Source organism: Pinus tabuliformis, chromosome 9 (assembly GCF_031772625.1).
Source record: "Pinus tabuliformis cultivar Carrire ecotype Pingquan chromosome 9, CPIR1, whole genome shotgun sequence".
Taxonomy (NCBI): Eukaryota; Viridiplantae; Streptophyta; class Pinopsida; order Pinales; family Pinaceae; genus Pinus; species Pinus tabuliformis.
In genome coordinates this window covers 1,934,715,172-1,934,741,593 of record NC_142307.1, presented here as the reverse complement: position 1 = coordinate 1,934,741,593, position 26,422 = coordinate 1,934,715,172, and the positions used below count along the sequence as shown (strand labels likewise).

Sequence of the window (26,422 nt, the reverse complement as noted above, 5' to 3'; positions counted from 1 at the left end):
CAAAACCCACTGCAAGCAAGAATAAGGAAAAGAGGAAGCAGAAATGGAAAGAGAGGAAGGCAAACGCTGTACAGAAAGACAAACCTTCATGCACTCACTGCAAGAAGGATGGACATGATGATGAACATTGCTGGTCTTTGCATCCGGAGTTGAAACCCAAGAAGTTCGATGGCAAGAAGAAGAAGACTGCTGCTGCTATTTAGAAAGATTTGGGGTCAGACTCAAGTGATGAAACAACAGTCACAGCTACAGGTATAAAAGGTAAAAATTCTGAAGCATCTACTAGTAATTCTGCACAATCTAATGATAATGAAGAAAATGAGAGGAAAAGACATGAGCTTTTCATATTAGAGTTATTTCCAAGCATCAAAAGATTGATACTTTATTTGATAGTGGTTCACAAGTAAACTTGATTTCTGAAGCAATTGTAAAGAAGTTGGGACTACTAACCACACCTCACAAGAAGCCATATCCATTAGGTTGGGTATGTGATAAAGCAAAGCTACAAGTGACTAGACAATGTAAAATTAGGTTTGCTTTTGGGTTAGCATTTGTAGATGAGGTTGAGTTAGACATAGTTCCCTTGGATATATGTGGTATTGTTTTAGGAATTCCTTACTTGTATGATAGAAAAGCCCTTTTCTATAGAACTGAAAATAAGTATCAACTCACAAACAATGGAATAGAATATATTGTAAGAGCTCATCAGCGCAAAAATAATTACACTCTCATAAACTCAGGGCAGATGAAAATAATTGTAAATTCATGCAAACAATTTTTACTAATGGTTGTAAAGGAAAAGATCCCTGATAAAACCAATGCATTTGAAGGTTGTGATGCTAAATAGAAAACTGATTTAAAAAACGTTGTTTCAGAATATGATATCCTATTTCAAGAACCTAAAGGTCTGCCACCCAAAAGGGAAATTGTACATGATATTCATTTGCAGCAAGATGCTCCATTGCCTAACATCGGAATGTACAGGTTATCCGCTTTAGAGAATGCAGAGATCAAGAAGCAGGTACAGGAGCTGCTCGAGAAAGGGTTCATAAGGCCAAGCACATCACCATGCAAATCTCCAATCGTGTTGGTGAGAAAGAAAGATGGTTCGTGGAGGATGTGCATTGATTACAGAGCACTGAATAAAATAACGATCAAGAATCGTTATCCTCTTCCTCGCATAGATGATCTATTAGATCAGTTGAAAGAAGCTGTTTACTTTTCCAAGTTGGACTTGCGTAGTGGCTACCATCAGGTCAGAGTTGCAGAACAAGATGCATGGAAGACTGCTTTCAAAACAAAGCAAGCGCTGTATGAATAGCTAGTTATGCCTTTTGGCTTAACTAATGCTCCTTCCACTTTCATGAGAGTTATGAATGATGTACTCCGACCTTTTATTGATGATTTTGTAATTGTATATTTAGATGACATTCTTGTTTTCAGTAAAACATGGGAAGAACATTTGAAGCATGTAAAACAGACTCTAGATGTTTTGAAAAAATAAAATCTCTATGTTAAGTTATCAAAATGTGAATTTGGCAAAACATCTTTGAATTATTTGGGTCATATTGTAGGGGGTGGTGAATTGAAGATAGATCCCTCTAAGGTTGAAGTCATTGTGAACGGGTCTAAACCCAAATCTGCTACAGAAGTTAGGAGCTTCATAGGAGCAGCACAATATTGGAGAAAGTTTATTGCTAACATTTCCTTGATTGCAACTCCCTTACATGCTTTGACAGGATTGAACAAGGTGTTTCAGTGGGGAGGCAAACAACAGAAAGCCTTCAACACCTTCAAAGAAAAGATTAGTAGAACACCAATATTAGCATTACCAGATCTTCAAAGACCATTTGAGATTGAAACAGATGCCAGTGACTATGCCATGGGAGCAGTGTTGATGCAACATGGTAAACCCATATGTTATCATTCTGAGACATTTAATTCTGCAGTAGTTAATTATCCCACATATGATAAAGAATTGTATGCATTAGTATAGAGTGTGAAAAAGTGGAAACATTACCTAACAGTTATACATACTAATCATCAACCACTTCCATATTTACACTCACAAACTAAGTTGCCGCAATCAAGACACTATAGGTGGATGGGTTTTCTACAACATTTTCATCTTGTCATTAGATATAAGAAAGGCATACACAATAAAGTTGTAGATATGTTGTCTAGACCAATCATAAATGCATCTACTATACTTAAGCATAATTTAGTATTGCATGAAAGCTACATTGAACAATATGCTCAAGATGTAGATTTTAAAGATGTATATGCAACTTTAACTCATGGCAAACAAGTAGAAGAATTGGATTATCATGTTAAGGACCAACTCTTGTACCATTTGGGAAAGTTATGCATTTCTCAAACTGAAAGAGTTAATATAATCCGAGAGGCACACACTTCTCTAATATCAGGTCATTTTGGTGTAAGTAAAACAGTTGCACAACTGCAAAGATTCTGCTATTGGCCAAGAATGCATGAAACAGTTTCTAGATATATTAAAGGGTGTACCATGTGTGCTAAAAGCAAGCCTAGCAATAGAAAATTAGGCTTGTACACTCCACTACCAGTTCCTTCTCGTCCTTGGGAAGTTTTTCCATGGACTTTGTTGGGGGATTGCCAAAATTTAGAAAAGGTCATGACTATTTATATGTTATTGTGGATAGGTTCAGTAAAATGTGTATTTTAATACCTTGTAACGAACAGATTACAGCTGAACAAACAACTAAGTTGTTCTTTCAGCGTGTCTGGGTTCATTTTGGGTTCCCACTTCCATTGTATCTGACCGAGATTCCCGATTTGTTTGGAAGTTTTGGTTAAGTCTGTGGGAATTGATGGACACCAGACTGAAGAAGAGCACAACATTTCATCCACAAACAGATGGCCAAATAGAGGTGGTCAACAGGACAGTGATCCAGTTGCTCAAGGGTTATTGCAGCAAGCATCCCAAGCTTTGGGATGAACATTTATGTTATGTGCAACATGCTTACAATCGTGCCAAGCATTCTTCTACACAGAGATCTCCTTTTGAGACTTGTTTTGGTTTTACACCAAGGTCTCCCTTGGATTTTCTCTTTAGTAAAGACATAATAGTTGATGGACACAGTGATGTGGACAAAGCAACAAGTTCATTGAACAGATCCAAGAAATTCACCAGGCAGTGCAGGAACAACTGGAACAGAGCCAGGCCAAGTACAAGGCAAGGCATGATAAAATCGAATTGAGCATTGCTTCCAAGTTGGTGATCAAGTCTGGCTGTACATCAACAAAGACAGAATGCAAGGTGAAGATAAGAAGCTGAAGCCAATAAGGTATGGGCCTTTCAAGATACTTGAGAAAATTGGTGAGAATACTTTTTGCCTTGATTTGCCAGCTTACATGCACATCTATTCAGTAGTTAATGCAAAGAACTTGAGACTATTTGAACCTTCATTGATTGAAGATCCCGAAGAGCAAAGTCAGTTACATTCTATTGATGCTCTGTTGCTTGAATATCTCAATGAGTTGCAGGAAGATACAGTTCTGGATAGGAAGGTGAGAACTACGCATAGAGGGGATGTTGAGTACCTTAGAATTGGACTCAAAGGTTCAAATCCAAGCATTACAAGATGGATAGAGATTGGACAAGTGAGGAAGCTATATCCTCACTTGATTGATGCTTAAAAACCAACTTTTGGTGGTCCAAAAGCCTTTTTAGTGGGAAGGCGTGATCCAAAAGGGATCCAAGAAAACCTCTAAGTCTTCAGAAATCAAAACAATCGCAAAAGAAGAAGTTTAGAAATATTGGATTACACTATCAAGAGGCAAAAATATGAAGAAAACAGTGAAAACAGGCTTATCGGCAGTCAAAAGGAACAATGCACAGAAGCCGTCAGATTTGGCCGATCAACGGTCTAGATCCGATCGGCATATCGCAAATCGGCGGAGGCTATCGGAGGTGGTCACATAAATGTTGCGATAGCGATCAGCGGGGTCAACGAGGACCGTCGATCAAGTGCGTAGATCGACGACCCACGTTAACCCGCCATATCGCATCGGCAAATTACAGCGGAAGCACTTACAATGGTCCGAGGCTCATGCGACATGCGATTGTGACAAGTCGCATCGCAACATCGCATCGAAATATTACAATGAAGTGAGGCCGATATAACATAACTCGTGATAGCCGGACTCGATAACATTATAAACGATGTTTGATATGATTTGAGATCCGGAAAACAGGGTTTCCCTTTGTATTTGCATTTTTCGTTAAATAAACGAAATACAAGGGATAAAGCGCCGATGCCATGAAACCGGACCCAAAAGGGTTTATCAATGCTATTGTATATTATTTCAAGTCCGATATAAGCAGGATTTTCATGTTTAATGTATTTTTAAATAAAAAGGGAAATCAAGAAACAAGCGGGATTTCGGGCGAGCCGTGGGCGATAGTGGTTTTGATCGGGCTCTGCCCGAGCCCATACGTTGGCTGCCACATGTCCAGACTAAGGAGAGAGAAAACCACCCTTATCGGGCGGTTAACCTTCGTATGAAAGAGCCACCCGAAATGAACCACAGCCGTTGGATCTGGATCTCCCAGATCAACGGTGGAGATGCGATGTCGATATACAGGCCGACTCGATAGGAGTTATAAAGCGGAATTGATAACATTTCAAATCTAAAAAACGGAAGTTTGGCGATTTTTCACAATTTTTAATGTATTTCTCTGTGAACACAGAGAACGCTATTTTCGAGGATTTCAAAGGCTCGATGACCCATTCCGTTATAGAACAGGTGGCCACCATCCCTGAAAGCATTTAGCAATGATTGCTAACGCTCAGAGGGGGATCTGAGCGGACAGAGGTCGGGAAGCCAGAGAGCCCGAGAAGGTGAAATGAACAGACAGCACCGATTGGCTTTAAAGCCACAGACAGAGAACAAATAGAGGCAGGCAATGCTGAGACAGAGCAAAGACAGAGACAGAGAGTGATAGAGAGAGTCTGTGTACTCAGAGAGGCTTGAGGGGTTCAAGCAAAACTCTTGTTGTTGTATCTGTTGTGTGTTGAGACTCAAATTGAGCTCATACTTTTGTAAAACTCTGCTTCTGAAGACATAATAGAGAGGCCACCACTGAAGGCTGGACCAGGAGATGTAGCCCAGGAGTTTTGGGTGAACTCCATATTAAACTTGCTGTGTTTATGTGTGTTGTCTATTATGTTTCTTTAACTGCTTCATTGTCTATGTATTTCGCAATCTTATCGATCCATTGCACAGATTAACATAGGCATATCCATGCACGAGTCTGTAATACCTTAATAATTGTCTAAGATCTCATTATCAGATCAACAAGTATATGATCAAATAAGCAAGAAAAGGTATATGGGACACCATACAATTAAGAGGAATCTCCTATTGGAAAAGGCATTTCTAGGAAACCTTTACTGGAGTTGCGTGTATGATTCGCTTGAGTGAATTGTTAGTTTATAATTTAGATTTGGCAATTCAGTATCATGCTAAGATAGACATTTTTATAAAACAGATGGACTCTCTCATCGTGGGTAGCAAAGCAAACATGTTTCCCTTCTCACCTTTGTTGGGAGGGGATGCTCGCATGTATGATACGATCTAGTAATGTAAAATTATGATGTATGACATTTTGTGCATTAATGAAAATTGAAATATAATATGCATTTTTTTCAAAAAAGAAAAATGATGAACAAAGAAGCTGAAAGGCTTTAGCTCTTGATAAAATCATAAAATGTGAATCGATAAAATATACAAATCAGATAATTCAGATGAGGTATTAAGTAGACATATCATTATTCTTCTCAATTTTCACATATAGTATGTGTGAGCAGTGCCATATTCTGCAGCAGAAATCCCTGCTTCCAAAATGAAACCTTTCTTGTACTAAAACCCTTTTATAGCTTCAGAAAATATCAGAGACATCTAGACAGCATTATGGAGAAAAGCTACTCATGACCATTCCATTTACTATTTCAAAAACCAATAATCTCAAAAACTAGAAAGAAAATCCACCTGCAAGCAAGATTGATGCATTCTCTGTCTAATAGTCCTACCAATGGTCCCATTTGGTTCACTTGACTAGCAGCTTCTGCCACGACAGGGAGTTGACGTAAATCACGAACAGCCATAAGCTGTCGAGCTGCTTTAAGACTTGAATGAGGAAATACAGTCAGCAATTCCAAGCCTTTGCCTCCACCATTCCAAGATGCACAAACTTCAGAAACTGGGACCTTTCCTATCTGTTAAGAAATATCAGTTAGAGTGTAATAATTGAAGATGATGAAATTCTGAATTGCCTCTTACATTGCATTTTTTTTAAAGATTTGACATGTTCAAACTTCAAAATCAGTGACAAAAGCAATTTCCCATTTCCTCTTTCCATGCTTTCTTGCAGGAGATAGAGACATTATGAGGTAATATCCCCCAGGAGAAATGGATCTTAGGGTCAAAAGAATATGCTTAGTGAACTGCAAAAAATTGAGTACTAAAAGAAACCATCCAGGAGGCTTCACCTTTAAAGAAGATTCAACCTGAATTAAGATGACAGTGAAATGTATGAAACAAATGTGGACAGAAATTTACAAACCAGATCAGATATTTAACTTACAGTTGAACAACTCCTCTAAATACCATTTCACATTTCTCTGTTTTCACGTTTCTCTGTTATGAAGTGCTGCCATTATCCGTATTTCTGCAATCACTTGTGAATCTCATGATAAAAAAGAAGACAAGGAGAAACAGAGAAATTGGCTGCTACCAAGATGGAGGCATGTTTACAAGTCTGTTGTATGAGCATTATCTTCAATAACCAATTACAGTGATACAGTTTAGTTGCAGACAGAGCTGGCACAAGAAGAGTTATTATCATTGTTACCTCTCATTTTGTAGGTCTGCATTCATGATTTTCATTACAACACATGTTTTCATCACACATATCACAGGTTTCCCAGCTGATACTGATGGAGCATTTGATGGACTAGTGTAATAACTCAGATTTGATCCCCGGACCATCAATGCAAATGTGGACACCATGAATGACTATAAGTTGGCAAATATAATTCGTAAAGGAACATTACATGTTAATACAATACATCACATGCTGCAGAAGTGGAAGCACAAAGAATGGAGAGCTATGAGAAGAGGGGAAAGACAAGGGGGGCTTAGGGGTGTTGATTTCTGTAGCATCGGATGTGCTCTTGCTTCGATATTTTGCAGAGAGGCTAAGACACATGCATTCTCCAATACCCAGAAATCGTTTGGGAAAATTCTACCTAGAGATGATTTAATTAAAATAATTAGCTTTTTTAAATGGTTCCCTAAGTCTAAACTTAGGAAATTGGTTAATTAAAGAGTATTAATTAAATCAGGTGTGAATCTTTTAGAAGAAGACGAGGATCAACTCCCAGTTAATCTTAGCTCTTGATTATGTTTTAATCTTGGCTGTTGGTGCTCCAATGAGAGATTATAAGGAGGAATTCGATGGGCACTTGGAGAACACACTTGTGCAGTTCAATTTTCCTGGGAAGTCGATTTCTTGAGTAGCAGCTGTGAGTTGCCGAAAGTGACTTAGTAAAGTTGAAGCAGTGAGAGAGGGGCACGGATAGTAGACCGGAGGAGAGTTTTCTAGATCCGGGGAGAGCAAGGGAGAGAAGATAGAGAAGGTTCAGAGAAGCAGCGCAGTGCCATGCAGAGGCAGCACAGGGCTTCAAAGGAAGTCCGCGATCCAACTGGGAAAGTTGAATTCCAGAGCTAGAAGCCGGGGTGTGAGACCGGAGGGCCAGAGGATCGAAGTTCCAACCAGCAGGAGATCAGAGGAGGAGGTGATGCAGAGCCCAGAGACTGTGACGTAGATCTGCGTAGGCTAGCGTAGAGGCTACATAGAGGCAGCGTAGGGCCAGCCATCCAGAGCCTGAGTCAAATTCAGATCGCCGGTGACAGTGTGAAATTTTTCTCACTATCTCCTTGTCAACATTTCTTTGTATCAGATTGCCAATTTGGGCATCTAACGATTTGTACTCAGAAACTACTGCATAATAATAAAACCCTCAGCTGCTACATCGGTTTTCCCACATTGGGTCTGTTGACCACTACGTGTCAACTACCCATAGCAGTACGCCCCCTTTTTCGCAAAAAGGGACAACGCTGGGTCGACGTGTCCGTGCCATTCGACTGTCATCATCAGCGCGATCATGTTACGTTGTAAACTCAGTCTGCATGTGTAAATTGTAAATAATCTTAGCAGATCTGAGTCATGTATGTAAACTGTCTAGGCAAACCTAATTTTCTAGTGATGATCTACGTTCCGGAAGGTTTTTTGTCTCACCGATCCATGATCGGCAGAGTTTTTCTTCAGCCTAACCCCAAAGCCGGAATGAATTTTGTCATTAGAATCTTAGGGGGTTCCTAGTGTACTTAGTCGAGTCTATGTAAAAGTAATTTGGAAATAACTCTAACTATTTGGTTAGGTTATTACAAATTGCTTGATCTACTAGATTATAGTTGTGTCGCAGAATTGGGTGGTCTATGAGGGTCTATGTCAAATGGGTTTTCCCCCTTGAGATGTAAAATTGTAAAAGTCATGATGTAAAGTGTCTTGAGGGTTAGAAAATGTTTTATCCCCTCATAAGTCCTAAGTCCTAGGTCCTAGGTGATTTTTCCAAAGGCTAAGTTCGAGGATCCAAAAAATAAAAAAATAAAAATAAAAAATAAAAGATATAAATAATAAAAAATAAAATAAAAAGAAAATTAAAAAATTAAAAAATTAAAAAATAACTAAAAAAATTAAAAATTAAAATAAATAAATAAATTAATTAATTAAAAAATAAATAAAAATTGAAAAATAAAATAAATAATAAAATAATAATAAGTCAAAGTTTTGAGATAATAAATGCAAAGTTTTAAATTTTTAATCTAAGTAACCGGATTCGTTCTATAGGGTCCACGAATCCGAATCCGTCGTGTCAGACACGATTCGCTCAAAAATTGTGTCCAAAAAACATGACACGTCGAATCCCCCAACGTGTCACGATTTTCAGCAGCATGTCACAATTTTCGAAATCATGTCCTGTTTTCCAAGACTCGTTAGGCAGAAAAGTGACCTGCGCGGGTATGAAAAGGCCGCATTTGGTCATTACAGCCACACATATTTGGAACTCATGTTTGATGAGTTGCTTGAACATAAGATACTCAACACTATGTAAATAAATCAACAAGATGACCGATCGGTCTTAAGAAAAAATGTTGGGTTGGGATGTTGTTCAGGAATGAATTGACTGCATTTACATATATCGATCCTTGTGCAATGAAAGAAAATAGTTATAGGCATGTGAGCTTAAACCCTGAAACATACATATGCGTAGCTATGTGAGCAATTTATGTGAACAACCTAGGTTCCTCTCAACATCACGGCTGTGACCATAGCCCACAAATTTAAAGACAACTCTGTTGAACCAGTCATAGGAAGATGTATGTCTCTTTATATATATATATATATATATATATATATATATATATCGCATGGGAATGATGGGATATTGTTCCTTGATTGCCTTAGTTTCTACTGTACTAAATGATCTGGGAGTATTAAGACTCCTCCAGTAACTATCTAAACCATGGGAACGATCCGTAGGTAGACCTGTGTGAAATTCTGGAAGATTAACCCCTGTTTCCTGTACATTACACGTAAGAAGTCAGGCCTAATTACCAGGTAGATTGCCATGTGTTATAGAGGTCATTGCAAGCTTACGTATGCATATTACAGTGCACAGGAACATGTAGTTAGTAACTAATCCTTCGTAAGTTGTCTTTCAGTTATGAATTATGAATCATGATTTATGTGACCAGTACCACTGACATGTATTTGTTGTATGTACTATGCATGCTATAGATGAAGATGTATGTTTGAAATCAATAAATTTGTATCATTAATTAAAATGTGTAAGAAATATCTAATTTTTAATATATATATATATATATATATATATATATATTTTAAATATATATATAACGAATCCTACATGTCCTGTTCTAGGGGTCAACGTATCCGAATCCGACACCACGAATACCGAATCCTACGAATCCCGAATCCCCGTGTCAGGTGACTTAGTTTTTAATATATTAAAATGCATTTAAAATTTCGACGGATGAGATTAAAAGGGATTTTGATCCTCATCGACGGTCGAGATTAGTTTGACATGGATCACTCGAACTAGCCGTTGGGAATTTTTCCTTTAAATAGGGTGTTAGGGGTCATTTGAGATCAGATTGGATCAGAGAGTTTGGTGCTAAAGAAAGCTCTCTTGTAGTCATTTTTTGTGCAATAAAGAAAGACTTCGGGGTTAAAAATCTTGCTGGTGTTACTCTTTTGGAAGTGCTGTAAGATGATTTATTTTTCAGCATAATTTTATTTTCAGCCATTGATAATAACTTGATGAAGATTGATTTAAGCACAGGTATCTTGTCTGATCTCTGGGGTTTGAATGATAGTTTAGATTCTAAAATATAATGGCAAGTATCTCCATTTGATATGGATTTCACTATTGTTTTCTCCCTCTATGTTAATGGTTGATTTTAAGTTGTGCAGGAAATCTTTTTTTTTTAGATTACCGGGCGTTCGGGAAAGTTCTCGGCTGAACTAGCCAACTCTCAGATTGTGTTTTTTGAAAGAGCCCAGCCAGTTTTAATCCCGGGCTTATCATTTATTTTATTTTTTTATGAATGCATGAAAGGTTTTCTGAAGCATCTCAAATTAAATTTAAATTCTGAAAATACTACTGTGGATTATTGATAAATTTGGCTACTTAAGAGTCGAAAATCTGTAAATATTGTAAATTTTTAGCTGGTTTTAGGGTTTTCAGTTTTGTTTCTGGCACATTTTACTTTTGGGTTTTCAGTTTTTGCAGGTTGCAGGTACAAATCTTGAAAATTTTTCGGGGTTTTCATTAGACAAATCTGAAGCAGGGTGATTTAAAATTTATTGGAGAATTTGGAGGGTTTTAGGGTCCATCTTTCCACTGCTACTTGGGGTTTTCATTTTCACTGAAAAATTTCGAATTTTTTTTAAGGCGCATGTTGTCCAAACCTCCATATTGGCGTCCTTCTTGCTGCCATACTTCCTTGCAGCAGCATTTTTTTCAATTGCTTCAAACCGCAACCATTCTCCCCCTTGTTGCTGTGTCCATCTCCTCATTATCCCGCGCAGTCTTCAACCTACATTTGAAATCTGAATTTTTTTCCCCATCCATGCTTCATACGTTGCCTGTGGCTATCAATTTCTGCGGCCTTCCCAACTGATCCTTCACGCAGTGTTCTGGCGTCCATTTTACGCAAATATTTTTTATCCATTACCGGGTTACGCTGCCATCCTTCACGCAGCCATTGCCACGCTGTGCCTGTGTTGTCCTCCAGCGCGTTGCCATCTCTCATCACAGCTATCTGCAGTAATCAATTCCGCAGTCTATATCTCGCCATCCGAGTTTCCCCCACCACTCCCCACGCAGTTCCCTCGTACCTTCACTCACTGCTGTACCTGCACGCTGGTATTCTTTCTTCCACAGCTCAATCTTCTTCCTCCACGCGGCTGCCTCAGTTCAACGCATATCTGCACGCAACCTTTAGCAGCTATCTATATCTCGCCATCCGAGTTTCCCCCACCACTCCCCACGCAGTTCCCTCGTACCTTCACTCACTGCTGTACCTGCACGCTGGTATTCTTTCTTCCACAGCTCAATCTTCTTCCTCCACGCGGCTGCCTCAGTTCAACGCATATCTGCACGCAACCTTTAGCAGCTATCTAAATCTGCATAGCCATATTTTCATCCCTACCTATCCGTCTATCTGCGTGCTGCTATACTTCTACCCATTTTCGACCTACAATAGGTCTCCCTCCTTCTCCCTACGTAACACCTTTTCATTCTACTCTCCGCCGCCGTCAAATTCCTCACACGTACCTGCAGAAAAAATACACTAGAACAGAAATTTCGATTTTCTTTTAAGTTTGTATGTATGTGTTAGGGTAAGCACTTGTGTTTTCATTTAACTTTTAATTAGAATTGATTTCGTTTTTTTTGTGTTTTTTTTTTTAAAGTTTAGGATTTTATAAAAGTTCTGTTTAATTTCAATCAAAATTAGATTAGACTTTTTTTAAGTTAGATCTTAGTTTTAGATTTAGATTTTATTTTATATAGTCTAGAATATATTTTAGCTTTATTCTGATTTTTAAATTTTAGAATTTAAGAAATATAAAAAGTCCCTTCATAGTTTTAGATTAGATTTTATTTAGATTTTAGTTTTGTTTCATTTTGAATTTAAAATTTTAAAATCATAAAAAATATAAAATATAAAAAATCAAAAAATTCGTAAAAGGCTTTAATAAAAAAAAAGTTCCTTTTTATTTTTATTTTTTATTTATTTAGGATCTTAAGTTGTAGAATTAGATTATTTTTTGCTTTTTAGATTTTAAAGTTAATTAGATTCCATTTTAGTTTTCCTATAGTTTAGAATTTAATTATTTTTTAATTTCAGTTCATTTGTATATATTTAGTGCGTCCCTTTTAAAATTTCATCGTCATTTACCTTAGATTTAATTTTGTTAATTTTGACTCTAACAATAATTTCAAAAAATATAAAAATAATAAAAGTATAAAGAAAGCATCTAAAAGTTCTTCTTAGATTTTAGCTTAGACTTTAGTTTAGGCTAGATTTTATTTTTATTTAGGATTTTAGTTTTATTTTATTTTGATTTAAATTTTATAAAAAATAAAAATATATCAAAATTAAAAAAAAAAAATTGAAAAAATTAACTAAAAATTGAAAATATTTTTGGTGTCTTTCGTGGTATCTATGTTCCACTTTTCTATAGTTAAATGTGCTTAAAATGTTTATTATTTGGAGATTAACTATTTGAAATTTGGTCAGCATTTAAATTTCGAGGTTGCTTAAAGCATTTAACCTTTTAAATTTTAATTGCTGGAACATGGTTAAAGCATTGTGCATTTATTGATTATCTCGCATTTGGCAAAATTAATCTTTGCTTGGGTTATTTGATGATAAATGGTTGTTTTAAATGGTTTATACTTTTGCAACATTTAATAAATAATCATTTAATCATTAACTCCATAAGGCACTGGTACATTAATTTCTAAATCAATCAAGTGCTAAATTGCCTTGCTGTGTCTCCCAACCCAACTGGTCCACAGTTGGTCTTCTTTTATCCCATAGGGTCTACCCCGCTTAGCCTCGGGAGATGGCTTAAACGGAGGGATCGGGGATCAGGTGACAGCCCCCGGTCTGAGCATTGTCGCGCTGCCCAGACAATCTGTGCAACAACATTTTTTGGCACCGTTGCCGGGGATAGAGTTTTTCTGTCCCTGGCGTTTCAACGACATTTTATCTTCATTCTTCTCTCTCATCTGGAATCTGGAATATTTTCATTTGAGCCAGCAAGGTCAAAATTTTTTGGCATCATCTCATCTTTTCCGCCATTCATTAGCCTGTCAAACGGCCAACATTTTTTGGCATCATTTGGATCTTTTCATCGCCTTATCTTTCGTCATATCAGCAATTACTCTTCAATTCGTTTCTTGTTTGGGTGACGACTCCATTTCTTTTATTTTTTCCCAGACAAGAAGCCTCCCTCATATTTGCTTGTTGGTTGCTTTTTGGATCCTAGAATTAGATTCATTGTTCAAGTGGTGACTCCACTTTTTTCATCTCTTGATTTTCTTGAGCAGAGATCTCTTTCTGTCATCCATTTGGTCCCTCGTTATTCATCATGGATTATTCGTTTAAACCATGTCATTTTACTAATGTTCGCCATGATGTTCTGGAAGTGGCCATTTCTAAATTACCTGTGTTCTCGGGTGGTGATTCAGTCACTGTTAAAAAGCATCTAGGCGGGTTTACTCGTATAATGATCATGTATTGTAGATCTCCTCAGTATAATCATGAAGATGTCAAAATGCATCTATTTGTCCTTTCTTTACAGGATGATGCTTTGAATTGGTTTAATAGTTGTCCTGAAGATTCTTTCACTTCTTTACAAGACATTGTCAATGCTTTTAAAGATAGATATGGTGATCCAGATAGCTCGCCTTGTGCCCCTAAAATTGTGCAACAAAATGAAAGTAATCTTATAAAAGGTCCAGCTGTCGATGAAAGATTTCAAGACAATTCTTCATATCAGAATGTGCCATCCACCTGTACCATTGCAGATCAAATCCATGATAGTAGAAAAGCAGGGACAAATTATAAAATCAGTGTCGACAATTGAAAGGAAGATCAAAAGCAAATTATACAAGAACTAATGCGACTGGTAAAAAATATGGAGATCAATCAAACTAATTATGCCAATGATGTGAGAACTTTATGCACCCACCTGGAAAAACGTAATAAGGAGATGGAGATCATGCAAAATCAACATGCTAAGGAAATTGAGGCCATGAAAACTAATCATGACACAGAAATTAGTTTTATGCAAAGCAAGTTATCAGGTTTAGGGGAAAATATGACGACCATGAAAGCTAATCATGATAGGGAAATTAATTTCATGCAAAATAAGTTATTGACCGTGGAAGAAGACCATGCCAGGGAAATCAATGCTATAAAGGTTGAACACTCTAGTCAGATAGATGCCATTAAAATACAGGTTTAGAAATTTCAACAGCTGTCAGAGGATGAAAGAAACTAGGGAACGTCAATAGATCAGGAGCCTCCTTATCTGTTGCAACAAGCTCCATCTTATTATGAGGTCCTTTGTTCCATTGAAAAGTGGATAATTGAAGGTGACCTGGATAAAAGGGAAATTAATAATAAGGTTGATGCTCACACGGTTAATCCACCAGTCATAGAAGATCAAGTTATAACTCATGGCACCTGTGAGATTGATCCATCATCCTTGGCAGGGCAGATGCAAAATGAAGAAAGACATGTCACGCATATCTTACATACTTCATCTGAGAGCTTTGAAGCAGAAAGTTCCATGTCATCAGTGATATAGTCTGCCACGAAGAAAAAGCGCAAGAAAAAGAAATCGAGAAGAAGATTTGATGCATCAGATGGCCACGAGCAACTTGATTTTCGGATAGGAAAAAGTCCTACCATATGCAGAATTGGACATGGCACATCCGACAAGCAACTGACAGATTTGCCTGAAAGCAGGGAAATGCTCAGTATACATTATATTGAACACATCTGATGCCATGGGGCATCCTCTGTATTTCTAACCCTACTCCTTGTTTTTTCAGCATTTTCATTTCTATTTTAGGATTAGATTTACCTTTCATGTTTTTAGACAAGTTAATAAATGAAGAGCTTATATCTTTCCTGTGCTTAATGTTATATGATGATTTTTGAATGGATGCTACTTATGTTTTGTTGTGTGTTGCATGGATGAAGATTCTGGATTCTCACATTCCTACAGTGCAGCAACGTGTCCCCAAGTAGAGCCAGATGTTGACCACTACGTGTCAACTACCCATAGCAGTACGCCCCCTTTTTCGCAAAAAGGGGCAACGCTGGATCGACGTGTTCGTGCCATTCGACTGTCATCATCAGCCCAATCATGTTATGTTGTAAACCGAGTCTGCATGTGTAAATTGTAAATAATCTTAGCAGATCTGAGTCATATATGTAAACTGTCTAGGCAAACCTAATTTTCTAGTGATGATCTACGTTCCGGAAGGTTTTTTGTCTCACCGATCCATGATCGGTAGAGTTTTCCTTCAGCCTAACCCCAAAGCCGGAATGAATTTTGTCATTAGAATCTTAGGGGATTCCTAGTGTATTTAGTCGTGTCTATGTAAAAGTAATTTGGAAATAACTCTAACTATTTGGTTAGGTTATTACAAATTGCTTGATCTGCTAGATTATAGTTGTGTCACAGAACTGGGTGGTCTATGAGGGTCTATGTCAAATGGGTTTTCCCCCTTGAGATGTAAAATTGTAAAAGTCATGATGTAAAGTGTCTTGAGGGTTAGAAAATGTTTTATCCCCTCATAAGTCCTAAGTCCTAGGTCCTCAGTGATTTTTCCAAAGGCTAAGTTCGAGGATCCAAAAAATAAAAATAAAAAATAAAAAACAAAAGATATAAATAATAAAAAATAAAATAAAATAAAGATAAAAAAATTAAAAAATTAAAGAATAACTAAAAAAATAAAAAATTAAAATAAATAAATAAATTAAAAAATAAATAAAAATTGAAATATAAAATAAAATAATAAAATAATAATAAGTCAAAGTTTTGAGAAAATAAATGCAAAGTTTTAAATTTTTAATATATTAAAATGCATTTAAAATTTCGACGGATGAGATTAAAAGGGATTTTGATCCTCATCAACGGTCGAGATTAGTTTGACGTGGATCACTCGAACTAGCCGTTGGGAATTTTTTCTTTAAATAGAGTGTTAGGGGTCATTTGAGATCAGATTGGATCGGAGAGTCTGGTGCTAAAAAAAGCTCTCTTGTAGTAATTTTTTGTGCAATAAAGAAAGACTTTGGGGTTAAAAATCTTGCTAGTGTTACTATTCTGGAAGTGCTGTAAGATGATTTATTTTTCTGCATAATTTTATTTTTAAGCCATTGATAATAGCTTGGTGAAGATTGATTTAAGCACAGGTATCTTGTCTGATCTCTGGGGTTTGAATGATAGTTTAGATTCTGAAATATAATGGCATGTATCTCCATTTGATCTGGATTTCACTATTGTTTTCTACCTCTATGTTAATGGATGATTTTAAGTTGTGCAGGAAATCCCTTTTTTTTACATTACCGGGCATTCGGGGAAGTTCTCGGCTGAACCAGCCAACTCCCGGATTGTGTTTTCTGAAAGAGCCCAGCCAGTTTTAATCCCGGGCTTGTCATTTAATTTTTTTTTTATGAATGCATGAAGGGTTTTCTGAAGCATCTCACATTAAATTTAAATTCTGAAAATATTACTGTGGATTATTAATAAATCTGGCTACTTAAGAGTCGAAAATCTGTAAATATTAGCTGGTTTTAGGGTTTTCAGTTTTGTTTTTGGCACATTTTACTTCTGGGTTTTCGGTTTTTGCAGGTTACAGGTACAAATCTTGAAAATTTTTCGGGGTTTTCATTAGACAAATGTGAAGTAGGGTGATTTAAAATTTACTGGAGAATTTGGAGGGTTTTCTGGTCCATCTTTCTACTGCTACCTAGGGTTTTCATTTTCACTGAAAAATTTCGAATGTTTTTTTAAGGTGCATGCTGTCCAAATCTCCAGATTGGCGTCCTTCTTGCTGCCATACTTCCTTGCAGCAGCATTTTTTTTCAATTGCTTCAAACCGCAACCATTCTTCCCCTGTTGCTGCATGCATCTCCTCATTATCCCACGCAGTCTTCAACCTACATTTGAAATCTGAATTTTTCTTCCCCATCCATGCTTCATATGTTTCCCATGGCTGTCAATTTCTGTGGCCTTCCCAATTGATCCTTCACGTAGTGTTCTACTGTCCATTTTACGCAAAAAAATTTTTATCCATTACCGGGTTACGCTGCCATCCTTCACGCAGACATTGCCACGCCGTCCCTGTGTTGTCCTCCAACGCGTTGCCATCTCTCATCACAACTATCTACAGTAATCAATTCCGCAGTCTATATCTCGCCATCCATGTTTCCCCCACCACTCCCCACGTAGTTCCCTCGTGCCTTCACTCACTGCTGTACCTGCACGTTGGTATTCTTTCTTCCACAGCTCAATCTTCTTCCTCCATGCGGCTACCTCAGTTCAACGCATATCTGCATGCAACCTTTAGTAGCTATCTAAATCTGCGTAGCCATATTTTCATCCCTACCTATCCTCTATCTGTGTGCTGCTATACTTCTACCCATTTTCGACCTGCAACAGGTCTCCCTCCTTCTCCCTACGTAGCACCTTTTCATTCTACTCTCTGCGGCCGTCAAATTCCTCACGCATACCTGCAGAAAAAATACACCAGAACATAAATTTCGATTTTCTTTTAAGTTTGTATGTATGCGTTAGGGTAAGCTCTTGTGTTTTCATTTAATTTTTAATTAGAATTGATTTCGTTTTTTTTGTTTTTTTTTTTTTAAGTTTAGGATTTTATAAAAGTTTTGTTTCATTTCAATCAAAATTAGATTAGACTTTTTTTTTTTTTTTTCAAGTTAGATCTTAGTTTTAGATTTAGATTTTATTTTATATAGTCTAGAATAAATTTTAGCTTTATTCTGATTTTTAAATTTTAGAATTTAAAAAATATAAAAAGTCCCTTCATAGTTTTAGATTAGATTTTATTTAGATTTTAGTTTTGTTTCATTTTGAATTTAAAATTTTAAAATCATAAAAAATATAAAATATAAAAAATCAAAAAATTCGTAAAAGGCTTTAATTAAAAAAAAAGTTCCTTTTCATTTTTATTTTTTTATCTTTTTAGGATCTTAAGTTCTAGAATTAGATTATTTTTAGTTTTTAGATTCTAAAGTTAATTAGATTCCATTTTACTTTTCCTATAGTTTAGAATTTAATTATTTTTTAATTTCAGTTCATTTGTATATATTTAGTGCGTCCCTTTTAAAATTTCATTGTCATTTACCTTAGATTTAATTTTGTTAATTTTGACTTTAAAAATAATTTCAAAAAATATAAAAATAATAAAAGTATAAAAAAAGCATCTAAAAGTTCTTTTTAGATTTTAGATTAGACTTTAGTTTAGATTAGATTTTATTTTTATTTAGGATTTTAGTTTTGTTTTATTTTGATTTAAAATTTTATAAAAAAATAAAAATATGTAAAAATAAAAAAAATAAAAAATTTGAAAAAATTAACTAAAAATTGAAAATATTTTTGGTGTCTTTCGTGGTATCTATGTTCCACTTTTCTATAGTTAAATGTGCTTAAAATGTTTATTATCTGGAGATTAACTATTTGAAATCTGGTCAGCATTTAAATTTCGTGGTTGCTTAAAGCATTTAACCTTTTAAATTTTAATTGCTGGATCATGGTTAAAGCATTGTGCATTTATTGATTATCTCGCATTTGACAAAATTAATCTTTGCTTGGGTTATTTGATGATAAATGATTGTTTTACATGGTTTATACTTTTGCAACATTTAATAAATAATCATTTAATCATTAACTCCATAAGGCACTGGTACATTAATTTCTAAATCAACCAAGTGCTAAATTGCCTTGCTGTGTCTCCCAACCCAACTAGTCCACAGTTGGTCTTCTTTTATCCCATAGGGTCTACCCCCCTTAGCCTCGGGAGACGGCTTAAATGGAGGGATCGGGGATCAGGTGACAGCCCCCGGTCTGAGCGTTGGCGTGTTGCCCAGACAATCTGTGCAACAACATTTTTTGGCGCCGTTGTCGGGGATATAGTTTTTCTGTCCTTGCCGTTTCAACGCATTTCATCTTCATTCTTCTCTCTCATTTAGAATCTGGAATCTTTTCATTTGAGCCAGCAAGGTCAACATTTTTTGGCATCATTTCATCCTTTCCGCCATTCATTAGCCTGTCAAACGACCAACATTTTTTGTCATCAATTGGATCTTTTCATCGCCTTATCTCTCGTCATATCAACAATTACTCTTCAATTCGTTTCTTGTTTGGGTGGCGACTCCATTTCTTTTATTTTTTCCCAGACAAGAAGCCTCCCTCATATCTGCTTGTTGGTTGCTTTTTGGATCTTATGATTAGATTCATTGTTCAAGTGGTGACTCCACTTTTGAGCAAAGATCCCTTTCTATCATCCATTTGGTCCCTCGTTATTCATCATGGATTATTCGTTTAAACCATGTCATTTTACTAATGTTTGCCATAATGTTCCAGAAGTGGCCATTTCTAAATTACCTGTGTTCTCGGGTGGTGATTCAGTCGCTATTAAAAAGCATATAGGCGGGTTTACTCGTATAATGATCATGTATTGTAGATCTCCTCAGTATAATCATGAAGATGTCTAAATGCGTCTATTTGTTCTTTCTTTAGAGGATGATGCTTTGAATTGGTTTAGTAGTTGTCCTGAAGATTCTTTCACTTCTTTACAAGACATTGTCAATGCTTTTAAAGATAGATATGGTGATCCAGATAGCTCGCCTTGTGCCCCTAAAATTGTGCAACAGAATGAAAGTAATCTTATAAAAGGTCCAGCTGTCGATGAAAGATTTCAAGACAATTCTTCATATCAGAATGTGCCATCCACCATACCATTGCAGATCAAATCCATGATAGTAGAAAAGCAGGGACAAATTATAAAATCAGTGTCGACAATGAAAAGGAAGATCAGAAGCAAATTATACAAGAACTAATGCGGCTGGTAAAAAATATGGAGATCAATCAAACTAATTACGCCAATGATGTGAGAACTTTATGCACCCACCTGGAAAAACGTAATAAGGAGATGGAGATCATGCAAAATCAGCACGCTAAGGAAATTGAGGCCATGAAAACTAATCATGACACAAAAATTAGTTTTATGCAAAGCAAGTTATCAGGTTTATAGGAAAATATGACGACCATGAAAGCTAATCATGATAGGGAAATTAATTTCATGCAAAATAAGTTATTGACCATGGAAGAAGACCATGCCAGGGAAATCAGTGCTATAAAGGTTGAACACTCTAATTAGATAGATGCCATTAAAATACAGGTTCAGAAATTTCAACAACTGTCAAAGGATGAAAGAAACCAGGGAACGTCAATAGATCAGGAGCCTCCTTATCTGTTGCAACAAGCTCCATCTTATTATGAGGTCCTTTGTTCCATTGAAAAGTGGATAATTGAAGGTGACCTGGATAAAAGGGAAGTTAATAATAAGGTTGATGCTCACACGGTTAATCCACTAGTCATAGAAGATTACGTTATAACTCATGGCACCTGTGAGATTGATCCATCATCCTTGGCAGGGCAGATGCAGAATGAAGAAAGACATGCCATGCATATCTTACATACTTCATCTGAGAGCTTTGAAGCAGAAAGTTCCACGTCATCAGTGATACAGTCTGCCACGAAGAAAAAGCGCAAGAAAAAAAAATCGAGAAGAAGATTTGATGCATCAGACGGCCGCGTGCAACTTGATTTTCGGATAGGAAAAAGTCCTACCATATGCAGAATTGGACATGGCACATCCGACAAGCAACAGACAGATTTTCCTGAAAGTAGGCAAATGCTTAGTATACACTATATTGAACACATCTGATGCCATGGGGCATCCTCTGTATTTCTAACCCTACTCCTTGTTTTTTCAGCATTTTCATTTCTGTTTTAGGATTAGATTTACTTTTCATGTTGTTAGACTAGTTAATAAATGAAGAGCTTATATCTTTCCTGTGCTTAATGTTATATGATAATTTTTGAATGGACGCTACTTATGTTTTGTTGTGTGTTGCATGGATGCAGATTCTGGATTCTCACATTCCTACAGTGCAGCAACATGTCCCCAAGTAGAGCCAGATGTTGACCACTACATGTCAACTACCCATAGCAGTATGCCCCCTTTTTCGCAAAAAGGGACAACGCTGTATCGACGTGTCCGTGCCATTCGATTGTCATCATCAGCGCGATCATGTTATGTTGTAAACCCAGTCTGCATGTGTAAATTGTAAATAATATTAGCAGATCTGAGTCATGTATGTAAACTGCCTAGGCAAACCTAATTTTCTAGTGATGATCTACGTTCTGGAAGGTTTTTTGTCTCACCGATCCATGATCAGCAGAGTTTTCCTTCAGCCTAACCCCAAAGCTGGAATGAATTTTGTCATTAGAATCTTATGGGATTCCCAGTGTACTTAGTCGAGTCTATGTAAAAGTAATTTGGAAATAACTCTAACTATTTGGTTAGGTTATTACAAATTGCTTGATTTCCTAGATTATAGTTGTGTCACAGAACTGGGTGGTCTATGAGGGTCTATGTCAAATGGGTTTTCCCCTTGAGATGTAAAATTGTAAAAGTCATGATGTAAAGTGTCTTGAGGGTTAGAAAATGTTTTATCCCCTCATAAGTCCTAAGTCCTAGGACCTAAGTTATTTTTCCAAAGATGAAGTTCGAGGATAATAAATAAATAAATAAATAGAAGATATAAATAATAAAAATAAATAAATAAATAAATAAAATAATAACTAAAAAATTAAAAATTAAAATAAATAAATAAATAAATAAAAATTGAAAAATAAAATAAAATAATAAAATACTAATAAGTCAAAGTTTTGAGAAAATAAATGCAAAGTTTTAAATTTTTAATATATTAAAATGCATTTAAAATTTCGACGGATGAGATTAAAAGGGATTTTGATCCTCATCGACGGTCGAGATTAGTTTGACATGGATCATTCGAACTAGCTATTGGGAATTTTTCCTTTAAATAGGGTGTTAGGGGTCATTTGAGATCAGATTGGATCGGAGAGTCTGGTGCTAAAGAAAGCTCTCTTGTAGTCATTTTTTGTGCAATAAAGAAAGACTTTGGGGTTAAAAATCTTGCTGGTGCTACTCTTCTGGAAGTGCTGTAAGATGATTTATTTTTCTACATAATTTTATTTTCAGCCATTGATAGTAGCTTGATGAATACTGATTTAAGCACAGGTATCTTGTCTGATCTCTGGGGTTTGAATGATAGTTTAAATTCTGAAATATAATGGCAGGTATCTCCATTTGATCTGGATTTCACTATTGTTTTCTCCCTCTATGTTAATGGTTGATTTTAAGTTGTGCAAGAAATCCCTTTTTTTTAGATTACCGGGCGTTCGGGGAAGTTCTCGGCTGAACCAGCCAACTCCCGGATTGTGTTTTCTGAAAGAGCCTAGCCAGTTTTAATCCCGGGCTTATCATTTTATTTTTTTTTTATGAATGCATGAAGGGTTTTCTGAAGCATTTGACATTAAATTTAAATTCTGAAAATATTACTGTGGATTATTGATAAATCTGGCTACTTAAGAGTTGAAAATTTGTAAATATTGTAAATTTTTAGCTGGTTTTAGGGTTTTCAATTTTGTTTCTAGCACATTTTACTTCTGGGTTTTCGGTTTTTGCAGGTTGCAGGTACAAATCTTGAATTTTTTTTGGGGTTTTCATTAGACAAATCTGAAGCAAGGTGATTTAAAATTTACTGGAGAATTTGGAGGGTTTTCTGGTCCATCTTTCTACTGCTAACTAGGGTTTTCATTTTCACTGAAAATTTTGAATTTTTTTTAAGGTGCTTGCTGTCCAAACCTCCAGATTGGCGTCCTTCTTGCTGCCATACTTCCTTGCAGCAACATTTTTTTTCAATTGCTTCAAACCGCAACCATTCTTCCCCTGTTGCTGCATCCATCTCCTCATTATCCCGCGTAGTCTTCAACCTACATTTGAAATCTGAATTTTTCTTCCCCATCCATGCTTCATACGTTGCTTGTGGTTGTCAATTTCTGCGGCCTTCCCAACTGATCCTTCACGCAGTGTTCTACTGTCCATTTTACGCAATTTTTTTTTATCCATTACGGGTTACGCTGCCATCCTTCACGCAGCCATCGCCACACCGTGCCTGCGTTGTCCTCCAGCGCGTTGCCATCTCTCATCACAGCTATCTGCAGTAATCAATTCCGCAGTCTATATCAGTTCCCTTGTACAGTAGTGAGTGAAGGTACAAGGGAACTGCATGGGGAGTGGTGGGGGAAACTTGGATGGCGAGCAGCTGCCTCAGTTCAATGCATATTTGCACGCAACCTTTAGCAACTATCTAAATCTGCACAGCCATATTTTCATCCCTGCCTATCCGTCTATCTGCGTGCTGCTATACTTCTACCCATTTTCAACCTGCAACAGGTCTCCCTCCTTCTCCCTATGCAGCACCTTTTCATTCTACTCTCTTCCGCCATCAAATTCCTCATGCGTAATTGCAGAAAAAATACACTAGAACAGAAGTTTCGATTTTCTTTTAAGTTTGTATGTATGCGTTAGGGTAAGCTCTTGTGTTTTCATTTAATTTTTAAATTAGAATTGATTTTTTTTTTTTTTTAAGTTTAGGATTTTATAAAAGTTCTGTTTCATTTCAATCAAAATTAGATTAGACTTTTTTTTTAAGTTAGATCTTAGTTTTAGATTTAGATTTTATTTTATATAGTCTCGAATAAATTTTAGCTTTATTCTGATTTTTAAATTTTAGAATTTAAAAAATATAAGAAGTCCCTTCATAGTTTTAGATTAGATTTTATTTAGATTTTAGTTTTGTTTCATTTTGAATTTAAAATTTTAAAATCATAAAAAGTATAAAATATAAAAAATCAAAAAATTCATAAAAGGCTTTAATAAAAAAAAAGGTTCTTTTTATTTTTTTAGGATCTTAAGTTCTAGAATTAGATTATTTTTAGTTTTTTAGATTTTAAAGTTAATTAGATTCCATTTTACTTTTCCTATAGTTTAGAATTTAATTATTTTTTAATTTCAGTTCATTTGTATATATTTAGTGTGTCCCCTTTAAAATTTCATTGTCATTTACCTTATATTTAATTTTGTTAATTTTGACTTTAAAAATAATTTCAAAAAATATAAAAATAATAAAAGTATAAAGAAAGCATCTAAAAGTTCTTTTTAGATTTTAAATTAGACTTTAGTTTAGATTAGATTTTATTTTTATTTAGGATTTTAGTTTTGTTTTATTTTGATTTAAAATTTTATAAAAAATAAAAATATATAAAAATTTAAAAAAAAAAAACTTGAAAAAATTAACTAAAAATTGAAAATATTTTTGGTGTCTTTTGTGGTATCTATGTTCCACTTTTCTATAGTTAAATGTGCTTAAAATGTTTATTATCTGGAGATTAACTATTTGAAATCTGGCCAACATTTAAATTTCGTGGTTGCTTAAAGCATTTAACCTTTTAAATTTTAATTGCTGGAACATGGTTAAAGCATTGTGCATTTATTGATTATCTCGCATTTGGCAAAATTAATCTTTGCTTGGGTTATTTGATGATAAATGATTGTTTTACATGGTTTATACTTTTGCAACATTTAATAAATAATCATTTAATCATTAACTCCATAAGGCACTGGTACATTAATTTCTAAATCAATCAAGTGCTAAATTGCCTTGCTATGTCTCCCAACCCAACTGGTCCACAGTTGGTCTTCTTTTATCCCATAGGGTCTACCCCCCTTAGCCTCGGGAGACGGCTTAAACGGAGGGATCGCGGATCAGGTGACAGCCCCCGGTCTAAGCATTGTCATGCTGCCCAGACAATCTGTGCAACAACAGGGTCTTTCTGGGGACGTTTGTCCAAAAACAACAATGTATATGTGTGTGTTTATTTCTCTCCAATGCTGTATTTAGTTTCCGTAGTATTTTATTGTGTAGGTTGCAATGTATATATTTCAATATTTGTCGTAGAAAACTGCAAGTAATTTGTTCAAGTAATTTAACAAATAGGAGAAATATCATCAGTTTGTTGCAGTAGAAATCGGGTCACTGATTTTTCACATGGTATAGAAGAATAGATCGTAAGCCAGAGAGCTCAGTGTAGAAGGAAGGAGGGTGTTCGAATTCCTGCATAGGCAACAAATCGAAACCCTCAGGGGCAACATATTTCCTTGGCCAGAAGGGTCAATTTTTTGTGGGAATTTTTTCTCTGAGTGAGACGACATAGAATAAAATTTCCCAGATCGAAGAGTACCAGAGGCAGAGGGAGTAGAAACAATTTCCTTGCAGAGAAGATTTTCACTTGGGGCATAGTTATTTTGTAGCAGTTGCTCGCAGAATAGCGTTAGAAGGAGAGGAGTAGATACTGAGGGAATTCCTTCCTCATAGGACTTCTAGGCAAGAAGTTCGAATTTTCTTAGCAAAGTAGCAGTAGCTGCGTGAGGGATTTCTCACTCCAGAAGGGAGTGCGAATAGTTGGGTAGTAGTTGCGCAGAGGAGAAGAGGAAGTTGTTTGACTTTTTTTTAGGAGAGATGGCATCAGCTGGGTTGAGACATCAAGATCGGTTGGACGAAGCCTCCGACTATGTGATCTGGAAGGCTAGGATCTCCTTCCTTCTATAAGAGCATGATCTCAAAAATTATGAAAATAGTGTAGTAGTTGTATCCGTCAATGCAGATACGCTCAAGAAGTACAAGGCTGAGATGATGAGAGCTAAGAGGATCATTCTCGACGGAGTTCGAGATCATGTGGTATCCCATATAGCTGGCAAGGATACTGCCTAAGAGATGTGGGAAGCATTAGCTACATTGTACGAAGGATCTTCCGAGCAGCGGAAGATGTACTTAGAGGATAAGTTGAGATGCACGAGGATGCAAAAAGGGGAGCGTGTAGACCCCTTCCTTACGAGGCTTTAGGATATCCGGGACCAGCTGGCTTTAGTAGGGTCAACACCCTAGCGCTCAGAGTTTGTACAGTTAGCGCTAAATAACGTGTCTAAAGATTGGCAAGTTTTCGTTTAGAGCGTCCTGAGCGGAGAAAAAA

At 36.1% G+C, this 26,422-nt stretch overlaps 1 protein-coding gene across 3 annotated transcripts in view; it reads right to left on the bottom strand.

Moving 5' to 3' along the window:
• CLC-E (chloride channel E) overlaps positions 1 to 26,422 on the bottom strand; it is a 510,115-nt gene that overhangs the window by 137,982 nt on the left and 345,711 nt on the right. For 2 of the 3 annotated variants that reach the window (XR_016262323.1, XM_089438418.1), the window contains exon 6: positions 6,031 to 6,257. Coding sequence is in view for 2 of the 3 variants with exons in the window: in XM_089438418.1 (XP_089294544.1) it covers positions 6,031 to 6,257 (227 nt within the window). In the remaining variant the exon portion in view is untranslated. The remainder of the gene's footprint in view (positions 1 to 6,030; positions 6,258 to 26,422) is intronic. The other variant, XM_089438419.1, reaches the window with a different exon arrangement.